This window comes from Pseudonaja textilis, unplaced genomic scaffold (assembly GCF_049901715.1).
Source record: "Pseudonaja textilis isolate UNSWEBS1 unplaced genomic scaffold, rPseTex1.2 PTEXSCF34, whole genome shotgun sequence".
Taxonomy (NCBI): domain Eukaryota; kingdom Metazoa; phylum Chordata; class Lepidosauria; order Squamata; family Elapidae; genus Pseudonaja; species Pseudonaja textilis.
The window spans coordinates 143,227-158,775 of NW_028262892.1; the positions used below are offsets into that span (position 1 = coordinate 143,227).

Sequence of the window (15,549 nt, forward strand, 5' to 3'; positions counted from 1 at the left end):
CATTTCAAAGGTTTCCTTTCAGCAGAAAAATATGTAAAGTGACATTTTGGAAGAAATTTTGCCAGTATAAAAAGTGCCGATATACTGAGCGGAGCTTTTCTCCAGGAATTGGCCTATTTCGGCTATGGAACAGGTAGCGTCCCTAAAACAATAGGCTATTTATTTTTAATTAAGATTGTCATGATATAAAAACAGAAAATTATAGTAGGCAAATGGGAAAGGAGAAAAAAAAAAGGAAGGGGAATTGTCAGATAAAGGAGGTGGCGGAAAGGGAAATAAAAGCCTTTTTCAGACAGTAAACTACAAAGTGAAATTACAGCTTCAAATTTTATTTCCCTTACATTTTTCATAAATTCAGCACATTTCTATAACAGAAACCTAACTTAATCAACAAATCCCACTTCACATTTCATTTTTTCTGCCTTGAGCACAAAATCCAATCACATTGGGCCAATAAAGAATTCTATTCTATTCTATTCTAAATTCTATTCTGTCTCTTTTTTAAAACGTCCAATGATGAAGCAACCGCAATGTCTGAAGGAAAGCTGTTCTAATGGTTAATTGTCTTAATTTTAAGGAAGATTCTCGTTAATTCGAGGTTGCTTCTCGATGATTTTACATGCATTGTTTCTTGTCCTGCCCTCTGGTGCTTTGGAAAATAAATTGCCCCCCTCCCCCCCCCTTTGTGGCAGCCTCTCAAGTACTGGAATACTGCTGTCCTGTCAATCCTAATCCTTTTCTGTAGGATCAGCCAAACCCAAGTCTTGCAACTGTTCTTCATGTTTCGATCTTCAGGCCTTTAATCATCTTAGCTGCTCTTCTTTCCACTTTCTCCAAAGTCTAAACGACTTTTTTGTAATGTGATGACCAAAACTGGATGCAGAATTCCAGGTGTGGTCTTACTAAGGCTTTATAAAACGGTACTAATACTTCACGTGATTTTGATTCTATGCCTGTTTGTGCAATCAAGGATTATATTAGCTTTTTTGGCTGCTGCCTCGCACACGGGACTCATGTTTAGTCAGTCATCCATTCGGATGGTCCCTCTCAGAGTTTTTGAGCCAGGTGTCAACTCGCAAAGCATCCCTGGCCTGCTTTCAAGTTGCAGATAAGGGGGATGGAAAACGAACACTGCAGCTGCCGCAAGGCAGCATGTCAGTCAAAACAAAAGCACATTCCAGACATATCTGTCAAGGCCGTCCCTGCAGTTACCCATAGTGGCCAGAGTGGAGTAATCGCTACAACCCACAAAATTTCTTCATTGGAGAATCTGGCTGATGACACACTTTTGAGGGGGAGGAGGGAACCAGAGCTGGAACATAAATTACTTGGGATCAGATTTGGCTTCACTTGGAACAGTGGATTTCTTTTGAAACTTGGCTTGAGGCTCATAATTTAATTAGGGCATCAGTTGGAACCTTGACAGCAGTTTTTATGTAATGTTTTTCCTGCCCAGGTGTAAAATCTTACTTTTCTCCACATTAAGTTTCATTTTGTTGGATTCAACCTTGTCTCACTTGGATCAGAAAGGCACAATATGCATACAAATCTATAGAGACATGGTGGGTGTCAGGATTCCAGCGATTGCTGAAATTAAATCATGAACCTTGAGCCAAACTTTGAAAAACTTCAAAGAATTCATTAGGAGCAACATATGGGCATGACCTGTATGTAGCTGTCACCCTTGACCCTGGTTTTCCCCCCACCCCTCAGGATGTATCATAATTCATATTCTCCAGCAAAACACATCCATAGCCAAGAGTCCTCAATCATGTTCTCCAATTAGAGATTTGCGTGGCAGAAACTCGTGGCTTCTTTGCAAGATATGAATGGAATGCACTTTCCATTGCAAAATGCTGCACAGCTCCTTCAAACCCCCCCCCCTTCTGTTGGCAACTATAAAACAGGCATAGAAATGTTTTGAGTTGAAAGTAGGTCAGCAGTTAGAATGCAATATTACAGGCTAATTTCCCACAGAGTTCGATCCTCACTGTCTCGTGGTTAATTCAGTCGTTCATCCTTTTGAGGTTGCTAAAAAGAGGACTCAGATTGCTGGGGACCATATGCTGACTTTGTAAACTGCTCAGAGAATGTGGTAAAACATTGTGCAGTGGTATATAAGTCTAAGTAGAATTGCTATTGCTGTATTGCTCCTGAGCATAGATCTTTTATGAGAAGTAAGATGACCTTTCTGAGCAAAACTCTTTCCACATCCCATGCATTGGTTTCTCCCCTGCGTGGCTTCTTTTATGGGAAATAAGATTACATTTACGAGCAAAGGTCTTTCCACATTGTGTGCATTTAAATGGCCACTCCTGAGTGGATCTTTTCATGTCTTCTAAGTCCACTACTATGAGCAAAGGTCTTTCCACACTCCATGCATTTATACGGCTTCTCCCCTGTGTGGATCATCTCATGGGAAATAAGATGACCTCTCCGAGCAAAGGTCTTTCCACACTCCATGCATTTATATGGTTTCTCTCCTGAGTGGATCCTATTATGGGCAGTAAGTCCATTGCCATGAGTAAATGTCTTTCCACATTCTATGCATTTATACGGCTTCTCCCCTGTGTGGATCCTTTCATGAGAAGTAAGTGTACAACTATGAGCAAAACTCTTTCCACATTCCATGCATTTATATGGTTTCTCCCCCGTGTGGCTTCTTTTATGGGAAATAAGATTACATTTACTAGCAAAGGTCTTTCCACATTGTGTGCACTTAAATGGCTTCTCTCCTGAGTGGATCTTTTCATGTCTTCTAAGTCCACTACTATAAGCAAAGGTCTTTCCACATTCCATGCATTTATATGGCTTCTCCCCTGTGTGGATCCTATTATGGGCAGTAAGTGTACCACTATGAGCAAAACTCTTTCCACATTCCATGCATTTATATGGCTTCTCCCCTTTGTGGCTTCTTTTATGGGAAATAAGATTACATCTATGAGCAAAGGTCTTTCCACATTCTGTGCATTTAAATGGCTTCTCTCCTGAGTGGATCTTTTTGTGTCTTCTAAGTCCACAGCTCTCAGTAAAGGTCTTTCCACACTCCATGCATTTATACGGTTTCTCCCCTGTGTGGATCCTCTTATGGGAAATAAGATAACCTCTTCGAGGAAAGGACTTTCCACACTCCATGCATTTATATGGCTTCTTCCCTTTGTGGTTTCTTTTATGGGAAATAAGATGACATCTATGAGCAAAGGTCTTGCCACATTCCATGCATTTAAATGACTTCTTTCCTGAGTGGATCTTTTTATGGTTTCTAAGACCACTGCATTGAGTAAATGTCTTTCCACACTCCATACATTTATATGGTTTCTCCCCAGTGTGGATCCTCTTATGGGAAATAAGATTACATCTATGAGCAAAGGTCTTTCCACATTCCATGCATTTAAATGGCCTCTCTACTGAGTGGATATTTTTGTGGATTCTAAGTCCACTGCCACAAGTAAACATCTTTCCACATTTCATACATTTATATGGCTTTTCCCCTGTGTGGATCCTTTCATGGGAAGTAAGTGTACTGCTATGAGCAAAGGTCTTTCCACATTCCATACATTTATATGGTTTCTCTCCTGAGTGGATCATTTTGTGGCTCTTAAGTCCATTGTCATGAGCAAACATCTTCCCACATTCCATGCATTTATATGGTTTCTCCCCTGTGTGGATCCTATTATGGACAGTAAGTGTATTGCTATGAGCAAAGGTCTTTCCACACTCCATGCATTTAAATGGTTTCTCTCCTGAGTGGATCTTCTTGTGGCTTATAAGTCCATTGCCATGAGTAAACCTCTTTCCACACTCTATGCATTTGTACGGCTTCTCCCCTGTGTGGATCCTTTCATGGGAAGTAAGTTGCCTGCTTATTCTAAAACATTTTCCACATTCCAAACATTTATACGGCTTCCCTTTTACATCAATCACTTTTTGAGATGTAAGGAACTTATTCCCAAGAGAAGGAAAGAATGTCCCATTGTAATTTTGTCCATTGTATCTTCTTATAGCATCTTCTTCTTTGTTTTGGGTTAAATAGAGTTTATTTACTTGTACTTTAGCTTTGATTAGCTTCACACTTTTTCCGGTATATTTTTTCCTTATTTTCTCTTGTTGGGCAAGAAAGTCTTGCATCGGAACATCAGTGGAAGATGAGCTTCCCAGATTCCAATTCTTTGATTGGTTTCTCTTGCGGTTTTCGAATTCCATTTGAATTCCAAACTTCTCCATTCCATCTTTAGCGTTGATCACTTGGAATAGTTCACAGGAATCTTGATTATCCTGCCCATTATTACCTTCAAAGCAAAAGGGAAATGAAAATGATGACAAGGTTAGAGAAAAAGATCAAAGTATAGAAAGTCAAGTGAATTTCCTTCTGAATTTCTCCAAATTTCCATAGGTTGTGTGTTTGCATGCCTACAGTGGTGTGATATAGACATGATGGTTTCTATATTCATGAATCACGAAAGCTTTGGAAATATCTGGAAAACATCTCTTTCTTTACAATTATCTATATATATGCAAATGTGACTCAGGGTCAGTTCTGAGTTAAGGAATAATCAAGGGAAACATCCAAGGAGGAATTAGGAGAAAACTTAAGATTTATTGGGGTGGGTTAATTTCAGCAGAAGCCTGTGAAAACTGAAACGATTTTGAAACAAGTTCTTTCTTCCCCATTGTACATTGGAGCAGCTGCTCCACTGCGTCGGTCTGGCAGGTGGGACCCCCACTTGGCCTCTTCCTCAATCCCAGCGATGAGATTTTGGAGATAAATCCCTTGCTTGAAGCCTCCCATTGCCTTGTAAACGTTGTTCGTGCTGAGACTGGAAAGATTGGGATGCTTCAGGAATGGCTATTTCGCTGCCCCAAAGTCCAATCGGCTTGCAAGGGCACTTTGGCCAGATCTGGCAAAGGTGTCGGTTTGCAGAAAATGGAGGCCTAAAGTACTTTAGTGCGAGATCACACGATCAGTAGTGCAAGATCTCAGGCTACTAATCTCATGTGATCTAGCACTAAAGTACTTTAGGCCTGTATTCTTTAAGAACTGAGAGGAGTAGTATTATATATTAAAGAAGAAATAAGGTTGAAATTGATTTATGATAAGACGGGGAGAATATTAATTGTAGAGGTGGTTATAGAGAATAAATATATTTTATTAGTTGGGATATATGCCCCCAATAAAAATCAGAATGAATTTTATAAAACCCTATATGAGAAAGTAATAGAATTAGGCAATCCTAGGATCTGTATAATTGGCGATTACAATGCAATCACTAATAATAAACAGGATTTTGCCAGTGACCAAAAATATATAAAAAAATGGAATATATTGCCCAAAAGCTTTTTTGATATGGCCAAAGAATTAGACTTAATAGATGCATGGAGGAAGTTGAACCCAGGGGTGACTCAATTCACTTCCAATCCACACAAATCTTGGTCAAGACTGGATATGGCATGGGTGAACAGTGATTTATTCAAGAAAATACAAAACATAGAGATACTAATTAATATCTGGGCAGATTACAACCCTTTGCAGATAATTTGGAAGGACCAAACTCATAAGAAAAGTAGGTAGACACTTAATCCACAACTATTGAAAGAAAAAGGGTATAATCAAAAATTAGGGAAGAATTAGAGGTATTTTTAAAATATAATAAAAAACAGGATACCTCGTTGCAAAATCTCTGGGACACAATGAAGGCATATTTAAGGGGAATATCAATATCTTACACAGCCAATAGAAATAAGGAAAGGTGGAAGAACCAAAATACATTAACAAAAAGAATAAAAGATTTAGAAGATAAATTAATGAAAGCTCCAGGGGACGAACAAATTACAAATGATCTGGCACTACTTAAACTCGAAATGAATATTTTAGACCAGGAAGATCTAACCAAGACTTATATAATACATTAAAAAAAAAATCATTTCGAATACGCAAATAAACCCGATAGATGGTTAGAGTATAAGTAGAAAAAAGAAAACCAAAAAGGACAGTATACTAATTGGAAGACAATAATAGAACTGTAGAGATGGATTTAGAAAAAAAGAAAATAATTGTAAGAGATTACTTTGAGAATTTATATAATCAAGACATAGTCGATTTGAACAAAATAGAAAAATATTTGAAAGAGAGAACACTACATCCGCTACCGGAAGTCAAGTGGCCCTTGCCTTCCTGGATGCGCAAAAGGCCTTTGATAACCTTAATTGGGATTTTATGACACATCAGATCAATCTAATGGAATTTGGTCATAATTTTGCAAAAATGCTAAATTCAATCTACTCTAAACAGAAGGCAAGTAAATGGAGAATTTACTAATCCATTTGAGATAAGAAAAAAAGTCAGGCAAGGATGCCCACTGTCTCCTCTGCTTTTTATAGTAATATTAGAAACATTATTGGATAGAATTAGACTGAATAAAGAAATTAAAGGAACAAAGATTAAAAGACAAGAATATAAATTACAAGCATTCGTGGACGATATGGTATTTATTATAGAAGATCCAATAGATTCAGGACCAACATTATTAAGGGAAACTGACAAACGTGGTGAATTAGCAGGGTTGAAAATTAAGAAAGAAAAGACTAAAATGTTAGTCAAAAATTTAACAAATAATAGACAAAAAGACTTAGAGAAAACAATGGGACTACAAATTGTAAATAAGATTAACTATTTAGGCATATGGTTAAGATCTACAACTTTAATTCTGAAGGAATATAACTATAAATTTTTTTTACAACAAATTGGAAGAGATCTGGAAAATTGGAGTAAATTGCAAATCTCGCTATTAGGTAGAATAGCTACGATCAAGATGAATGTTCTACCGAAACTGTTATATTTATTTCAAATGATCCCAATATTATTAGATTTTTTTTTTAAGAATTTGACAAAATTACTATGAAATTCATTTGGGCAGGTAAGAAATTAAGAATTAAAAGAATTCACTTACAAGATAATAAAAGCAGAGGCAGGTTTGGACTTCCTGCCTGGGAGATCTACTATAGAGCGACGTTGTTAGTATGGATAAAAGTGGCATGCCTTTTTATAGAACCCTAATAGTAAAGGTCACTCATATTTCTATAGACATACCCTGCATAAATCTTTGATTAAAATATGGACAGTTATTAGGGGAAACCATTACACTAAAATCCCGATGTGGCTATCAACAATGGAGGCAATGTTTCATCCCAACATAATGGATATTAGCAAAAAACTTAAGTACCCCCAAATTTTAGTTAAGGAAGGGAAATCAATTCAATAATTAGAAACCCAAAAAATAAGTATACATTGTTAGTCCTATTTCCAAATAACAATGAGATGCGATTGGGATTTAAAAGAATTTGGACTAGAAACAAAAAATACTCAACTCGATAAAATACTCTTGGGTCTAGGAAAAAAATGATATCTAAATTATACAATTATCTAATAACATATGAATTAGCGGAGGAAATTGTGAAAGGTCCAATGATAGCATGGGCAAAAAACTTTGGCTATAATATAGAGCATCTGGCACTCTCTAGACTGGCAAAAATGTATCCAACCGCAAACCTGACCTGTTGGAAATGTAAGGGAAATCATGGTACTTTCTTCTATCTCTGGTGGACATCCCAAAAGTTAAAAAATTCTGGATTAGGATTAAAATATGGATAGAGGAAACCATCCAAGGTGGATTGGAATGGAAACCTGAATTGTACCTCCTGGGTATAATTAAAAGGAACTATTCCCTCAAAATAATGTACTTGATTATTCATACATTAACAGTGGCATGAATCTCACCAGCACAATACTGGAAAACGCCCAATTTACCACCTATAGGTTTTATTATTCAGAAAATATATGAATGCGCCAAAATGGAGAGGCTTACATTAAAAGGAAAGGATGATTCCGAATACTTTTTGATTTGGGATAAATGGTATGATTGGATAGACCGTAAAAAAAATAATGCATAAAATAAGGGGACATATGGAAACCTATGAAACATATTACTATATATCTGCTAAAGGTTAGAAATTTATAAATAGTTTTATTCCTTTTTCTCTTTAAGTTATAGAAAAGACTTATCTATAAAATAGTTACAACCCAACAATAATAATAAACTAACATGTATCATACAGGATAGATAATAAGCAGTTTATATGAAACAGAAAGTAACTGCCATTTAATACTCTTTACGAGATATTTAAAACACTATCAAAATGTATTAGACAAAAAAGATGATTAGTTTTACTACAGAATCTTTATTTGTATGACTTTCTACCTTTCACTTTTGTATATTTGTATATTTTAAACTTTTGTATTCAATAAAGTATTTTTTTTTAATTAATTAATTATTTTAAAAAAAGAACTAAGGACTGCACGAGATCCAGGGCAAAAGTCTTTGAAAATGAAGAGGACTTCCCTCTCTTTGCAAAGACTTTTGCCCTGGATCTTGTGCAGGCCTTGGTTAGCAGAGAACAGAGGCCTAAAGCACTGTAGTGCGAGATCACGTGAGATCAATAGTGCTAGGTTTCCCACTACTGATCTCACGTGTCTCTCACTAATTTAGGCTTCTTTTTTCTGCAAATGCAACAAAGTAGGGAAAGGATCCCATGGTTCGCCAATTCATAGCAAGGTACTGTATTTTTCAGACTATAAGAAACATCTAGGTTTAGAGAAAGAAAACAAGAAAAAAAAAGTTTTTGGCCTCTGTGCGTCCTGTGTTTGCCCACCCTGCAGGCCAAAAACAGGCTCGTTTTTGTGCATCTGAGCGTCCCGTTTTCAGTCTTTCCAATGCCGGGGAAGACACAAATGGAACCCGCAGAGGACTCCGGAGGGCAAAATGGGGGCCATTTTTGGCCTGCGGAGTGCTTCTGGATACAAGGGAAGGCAAAAACAGGAAACACGGAGGGTTTGGAAAGCCAAAAACAGGGCCATATTCATTCTATAAGACACACAGACATTTCCACCCACTTTTATTCTGGGGTGGAGGGGAGTGCATCTTACAGTCTGAAAAATATGGTAAGTTCCAGCGAGGTGGGGTGAGGGAATAGGTAGGGTGAATGTTGCAATGCCTCTGTTGTCATTCGTAAGTGTGAACGATGGTCGTGTTGCTGCAACACTCATAATTACGGGACTGGGTCTCTACTTGGGGGAGGGCTGGTGGTAATTTGGAATAGTCGCTAAGTGAACTATCATAACTGTACCCTAGGATGCTCAGCGTCACACTGCCTGAGGCCTTCATTCTTGAATTGGATTGGGAGAATGGTCTTCCATGGGCTGAGCATGAAAGTTCTGCTCACACACAATTTTAGAGGACAAATGACAACACACTCCTCGCAAATGGAAATGGAAAAATACAGATAAGAAATGGAACAGAAAACATCTAAGCAAAGAGATATTGACTCTTTCCTTCCTTGGAGCACAAGAAGGCCAGATCCTTTCCTTCTACCTCCCAGGAGATGATATCTGATCAGTGGTTTTTAAATAAAAAACTAACTAGAATCTGTCTTCTTGAATTCTCTGACTAGGGATCAGAAAACTCTTACCCAGAGAGACCACGCTCCTATGGTTTTCAAGCATGACATCCGAATGCAGCGCTTTCTGGTCAGCATCCAGCCGAGACCATTCCTCCTCAGAGAAATACACAGCCACCTCTTTGAAGGACACAAGACCCTCCTGGACATGGAAAAAAAGAATAGAACAGGAGGATTCGCAAGATCTGTTCATCTCCATCATTCATTTAGACAAGAGGATAGAAGGGGAACACATCAAATTTGGAGACAAGACCAAATTGACAGGAATACCAACACTCCAGAAGATAAGCTCAGAGATACAGAAGGATCGACAAATTGGGCCCCATCTAACAAAACGAAATCAACAGTGAGAAATGCAAGGTTCTACATTTGCAAAAGGAAAACCAAATGCAATGGCATAGAATAGGTGATACCTGGCTTAACAGTAGTAAGTGCAACAGGGATCTTGGAGTCCTAGTGGACAACCACTTAAACATGAGTCAGCACTATACCACAGTTGCCTCCCCAAAACACCCAACAGAATCATAGGCTCCATTAAGAGGAATGGAATCAAGATGACATGAAGTGTTAGTACCACTTTATAATGCCTTGGTAAGGCCACACTTGGAATATTATATCCAATTTTCATTGCCAGATGTAAAAAAGATCTTGAGACTCTAGAAAGAGTGCAGAGAAGAGCAACAAAAATTATTAGTGGACTGGAGGCTAAAACATATAAAGTACGGTGGCTGGAATTGAGGATGTCTAGTGACATGACAGCAGTGTTCCAAGAAGCAATGGATGGAAACTATTCAAGGAAAGAAACATCCTACAAGTAAAGAGAAAGTTCCTGACAGTGAAAACAATTAATCAGTGGAATGACTTCCCTCCAGAAATTGTGGGTGCTCCAACACTGGAGGTGTTTATGAAGAAATTGGACAGCCGTTTATCTGATATGTTATAGAGCTTCCTCTATGAGCAGGGGGGTGGACTAGAAGACCTCCAAGTATGTTATTCTGTTCCATTGATCCCAAATTCCCAAAGCAGAGATATGCACTAAGTTAAATGGCTGTGCGTCACACAAGAACTAATTTTAGGTGAGAAAACAGGCAAATCTGAAAATTGCTATCACTGGAGAAATATTTGGGGAAGTTTTATCAAATTGATTGATTCTACAAAACCTTCAGTGTCTTTCAATAATTACGATACCATCAACCATGAGATTCTCCTTGGGCGGCTTCAGGGGAGGGAATCGGAGGCTTTGTGTTATCCTGGTTCACTTTGTTCCTCTGTGGCCACTCTCGGTCAGTGTTGATAGGAGGGAGAGAACCAGCCCTCACCCACTGCTTTACGGAGTTCCGCAGGGCTCGGTACTCTCTCCGCTCCTTTTCAACATTTATATGAAGCCGCTGGATGAGATCACCACTCACCACGGACTGAGGTATCACCAATATGCTGATGATACCCAGCTGTATGTCTCGGCCCGTGATGAGTTAAGTGTTGCTGTGTCCTCCCTCTCGCAGTGTCTGGAGGCTATTAGGGGCTGGATGGGGTGCAACGGGTTGAAACTAAACCCTTGCAAGACTGAGTCGCTCTGGGTTTGGGGTTTGTTGGCTCAGGTAGAATTGCCACCTTTAGTCTTGGATGGGGTAGCACTACCCCAAACAGACCCTGTGTGTAATCTAGGGGTTTTCCTGGACCCACGACTCCTTGCTTGAAGAGCAGTGGCAGTCGTGGCCAGGAGGGCCTTCGTGCATCTGCGGGTTGTGCTCCAGTTACACGTTTCCTGGACCAACATTCCCTACTCACAGTCACTCGTACCCTAGTCATTTCCCATCTTGACTACTGCAATGCCCTCTACATCTGGGGTCCCCAGTTGGTGCAAAATGCAATAGCCCACATGGTTTTGTGCAGACCCCGGTTTTTAAGGGTTTTTAAAAATGGTAATGTGGCAATGTGAGTATTTATATTTCATTAGCCTTGCACAATTGCGAGTCAAAGAATTACCAAAAATTTGGGTCTCTAGAAGTTCCTGCCACCGTTATACTTTTATTCCTATTTCTTGAAGGACTTTTTAAAAATTGCTTCTTGTAAACTCCAAGATGGAGGAGAACCTAGCAGAACAAGATAACCAGAGGAAGCTATGCTGGCCGACAGCAACTTGAACCTGCTATTCCGGTCTCCATGTTGTGGAAGAACACAAAAATAATCCAGGACAAACAAGGGAGATGGTAATAGAAGGAGAAAGCCCTCTGCACACCCATTTCACTTCCTGAAGGGAGAATAAAAATCTAATATCTTTTCCCTTCCTTACTTGATTTGGAGGTTCAATCGCTGTTTCATCTCCATCATAAAAACCAGAAAGCTTCATTCTTTGCTCCTCTGTAAGGAATAAATAATTTCAAAATGCATAATTAACAAAATAGGACGAGGCATTCTATAGTAGAGGAGGGAGGGGAAGACAGATGGGTAACTGGAGGATCTTCCATTACCTCCTGAGGTGTCCTGACTTGGATCTTCCCAAGGGATCCTCCTGAAAAATAGCTCCTGAGGGGGATTTGATGGGTTCTTCTTTCCCTCAGGATCTCTGATCTCCACAGTGCAGCACTTCAAATAAGAGGAAGAAAGAAAAAAGCAGAATTAATGTACATCACAAGAACTAAAGTGGATTCTAATACTTGGAACACAACCTCAAAGCCCCCAATATCCATCTGTGTGGCTGAGTGAGAAAACAATGGAACGATGTCCCACCAGAACTGGAGAATTGCCATGAATTATGAACGTGGGAGAAGTTTGGGAAGGAGGGGTGAAGCATTCAAACACTTTCTCTATTTATTCCTTTCCCAGATCCCTAAAGTCTCTTGCCTGCCGCTGGAGCTGCTCCTTCTGCTCCTCCGCCTGGCTCAGGAGGAAGCCTTCCGCCAGGGCCACCGCCTGGGAGCTGCTCTCTGCTCCACACGCCCGCACCCAGCCCTCCATCTCTGGGGGCAGAAGAGCCAAGAGCCGCTCCAGAACCACCAGGTCCAGCATCTGGGCTTTGCTGTGCTTTCCTGGCCTCAGCCATCGCCTGCACAAGTCATGGAGTCGGCTGCAAAGTCCTCGGGGACCTTCAGCCTCCCAGCATTGGATGGAGCTCCAGGGCGGAACTTCAGAAGGGAGGATGGTTCCCTCCTGCAGGACCTTCTGCCCGGTTCTGGTCCAGCTCTCCCCACAGCTCCCAGGCTGAAGAGCTGCGGGGCCTTTTCCGCTCCCCTCCATCCTTCCTCTCTGTGGCAGAGCAGCTCCAAAGGTCTCCAGGGACTCTGGGGCGTCTCCAGGGGCCTCTTCCTTTATGGGACCATTTTTTGGGTTGCAGGACGGATCCCTTCTGGTCCTTCCGCTCTCTTCCTTCCTTCCCCCACAGAGGAAATCCTGGCCTGCAAAGGCTGCTGAGGGCTCCGACGTTCCGGATCTGGGAGGGAGAGAAAAACCGACGCCCAGGATCAGAAAGGGGGATTCAGCCCCTGGACCCCCTTCCCCCAACCTGCAGGGAGCCCCAAGAGGCTCCTCCCAGCGCTGGGCCCAGGACCCCCCCGAGCAGGGCCGGGAAGGAGACAGCTGCAGAGGCCGCCCCTTCCGTTTCTCTCCCCCTTCGGAGACAGGATGGCCCCCTCGGGGAGCCCGATGCGAATCCTGCCTCCTCCTTCTCCTCCCACGGCTTCTCTCCTCTCCTGCTGGGCCTCCGCCAGCCCCCGTGCCTCCCTTCGCATGCAGAGGGCGGCTGGGGAGTATGGGACCCGGGAAGAGCCCCCCGCACCCAACCGGGGCACGTCTGGATGTCCCCCCGCCACTGTCCCGCAGCCTCTTTTTTTCCTTCGGCGCTCCAGGGGTTGAGAAGAGCGAGTGCGGTGTCCTAGAGAGGAAACGCTCAGTGATGTCACTTCCTTCGCCGCCGCCTCCTCTAGGAAGGGCCGCCGTGACGTTCGCCCTCCAGCGGCCCAATGGGGAAGCGCCTGGGAGTTCCCTTCCCTTGGCGGAGGGCGCCCCCTGGTGGATTGGGGGCAAAGGGCCAGGAGGTTAGAAAGGGCGGGAAAGAGGAGCGCATGGGAGGGGGCGGGGATGATGGGCTTGGGAGTAGCAGGAAAGGCTCCTCTCCGTGGCTCTCTGTCAAGGACTTCGGAGGCGGCTCTTTCTCCGCCTTCCTCTCCTTCCTACCCAGGAACCGTCGGTGGAGACGGAGGGAAAAAGCCTCTTGAGGGGATCCGAACTCGCCTCCCTCAGGAACCGCCGCCTTGAGGGCTGCGCGGAGATCGGAGGAGGCATCGAAAGGCGCCGAATCCCCTCAGAAACGGCCGGGCGGTGGGAAGACGAGGACCGGGAGCCTCGCTTGGACGCCCAGCTCGGGTCTGGCGGGGGTGGCGGGAGGGAAGCGGGTAGGGAGGCCCCGAGGGGGGAAAGGACGGATCCTCCTCCGCCTCCCTCCGCGCAGCCGCCCTTCTCGGGCTCGGCCTCCCAGCGGAAGGGCAGGGACCCCCGGCCTCTCCTGAGGAGCCCCCCCGGAAAGGCTCTGCCGGGGAAGGAGGGAGGCCAATCATAACCTGTAAGCCGCCCAGAGTCCCCTTGTAGGGGAGACATCATAGAACAGAAGAACGGAAGGGACCATGGAGGTCATCTAGTCCAACCCCCTCCTCAGGCAGGAATCCCTTCAGACCGTTTCAGACAAGATGGGCATCATAAAAAATGTAGCATAAAGACAAATATCTTATGCCTCCCTCTCTCTCTCTTTTCCTTTGGGGGGGCGATATGGGGAGGGGGAACAATGGGGACATCCAAACGGATCCTTCTGGGGTCTTCCAGCCCCTCAACTCCCACTTCCTCTGGTTACCCCCAACTTTTCCCCTCCCCCTAATCTTCAGCCCTTCTAGGATTTGGGGCTCCCTCTTCTCCCCTCCAAAAGCCCCCCAAAGACCACCTCAAAGGGAGGGTCTCCAGCCCCTTTACAGTCGTAGATCTGGGGGGGGGCAATTGAGGGGGACAATTCAGAACTTCCCCCCATTCATCAGTCCACCCAACCCCATGGCTCCCCCTCCCCGGTCCTGATCGGGCAATGGGGGATTATGGGGACAGGGAGTCTTGGTCTCCTCCCCAAATTCAGCCCTTCCCCAGAAGGGAGCAAGGCTGAAATCCTGCCTGACTTTCACAGCCTCAGGGGGGGAAAATGGAAGTTTCTGAAGCTGTAAAAATTCTATTTTTCTTCCACTTTTGGTGGCGTTTGTGGATTCAAGCTCTGGAAATGCCTCCGTTTCCCTCTTTCGCTTCCCGCCTCCTTCCTCTTTCCAGGCAACCGACTTTGGGGGCTCCAGATCCAGATCTAAATCGGGGCCTGGAAGATCCCACTCCCACCCAGTAACGGCGTCTTGTCTCAGTTCGGCCACCTTCCACTGTCACTAGGAAGGGAGACGGCGATCTCTCTTCATCCCCTTGGGTGAAGTGGGGGGAGGAAGGGAGTGGAGACCACACAGAGATCAAGGCTGCTCAGGGTCCGGCAACTCTTGCCTGTGACCCCTTTTCCCATTACGGGGGTCTCTTACCCTTTTCTTCCCCTCCCAGCCCCTCTCCTTCTTCCCCGCCCAGCTCCCTCGGGTTTCTCCTTTCCCCACCTTCGCTTCCGGGGATCCGGGCCAGCGTCCCCACCAGCAGCACCAGGGGGAGCCCAGCAGAGCCCAAAAATGCCACCCCACAAGCGCCCCCCAAAGAAAGTGGTGAAAGACATGGAGGCTCCCAACCCCAGAGGCGGAATGGGTGTGTGTGTGTCTGGATTGGGGGAGTGGGTGATTTCCTCTAACTTCGGGATTGGGAGGGTCCATGAAAGTGGAAGGACCAATGGGAATTCTTCTCATATGTCATCGGTATCCGGGCAGATTCTCCCTTGACTTCCTCAGATGGAGAAGGTCGTTCGTTGCAGAGGGCGAAGCGAAAGGGGGAGGGGGGAATCTTTTTAGTCTTGGGGGGCCGCAGGTCAAGGGGGATTCAGGCCAGCCCTGGAGGGGAGTATGGACTTCCTTTTGCCCTCCCCCCCCC

General features: G+C 43.6%; 1 protein-coding gene across 3 annotated transcripts; it reads right to left on the reverse strand.

The window, feature by feature from the left end:
* Positions 1-301: 301 nt before the first annotated feature.
* On the reverse strand, positions 302-13,366 carry LOC113450360 (uncharacterized). 3 transcript variants are annotated; one of them, XM_087919171.1, is made up of 6 exons: positions 12,355-13,366; positions 11,982-12,096; positions 11,804-11,871; positions 9,523-9,652; positions 2,447-4,289; positions 2,157-2,362 (listed from the first exon to the last, which is right to left on the reverse strand). In XM_087919171.1, exons 1-6 carry the CDS (start codon positions 12,745-12,747, stop codon positions 2,302-2,304), a joined length of 2,610 nt encoding a protein of 869 aa, XP_087775297.1. In that variant the 5' UTR covers positions 12,748-13,366; the 3' UTR covers positions 2,157-2,301. The 3 variants fall into 3 exon arrangements, with proteins under 3 accessions (XP_087775296.1, XP_087775298.1, XP_087775297.1); XM_087919170.1 differs by having other exon boundaries at positions 302-4,289; positions 12,355-13,362; XM_087919172.1 differs by lacking the exon at positions 9,523-9,652 and having other exon boundaries at positions 302-4,289; positions 12,355-13,063.
* Between the last annotated feature and the right edge of the window lie 2,183 nt (positions 13,367-15,549).

Excerpts from the sequence above, each read along its gene's own strand:
- LOC113450360 (XM_087919170.1), bottom strand. The coding sequence starts at position 12,747 with ATGGAGGGGAGCGGAAAAGGCCCCGCAGCTCTTCAGCCTGGGAGCTGT. Across the intron at positions 12,097-12,354 it reads AGGAGCAGCTCCAGCGGCAG|TGCTGCACTGTGGAGATCAG; the intron begins GCAAGAGACTTT and ends TCTTATTTGAAG. Across the intron at positions 11,872-11,981 it reads AAGTCAGGACACCTCAGGAG|AGGAGCAAAGAATGAAGCTT; the intron begins GTAATGGAAGAT and ends TATTCCTTACAG.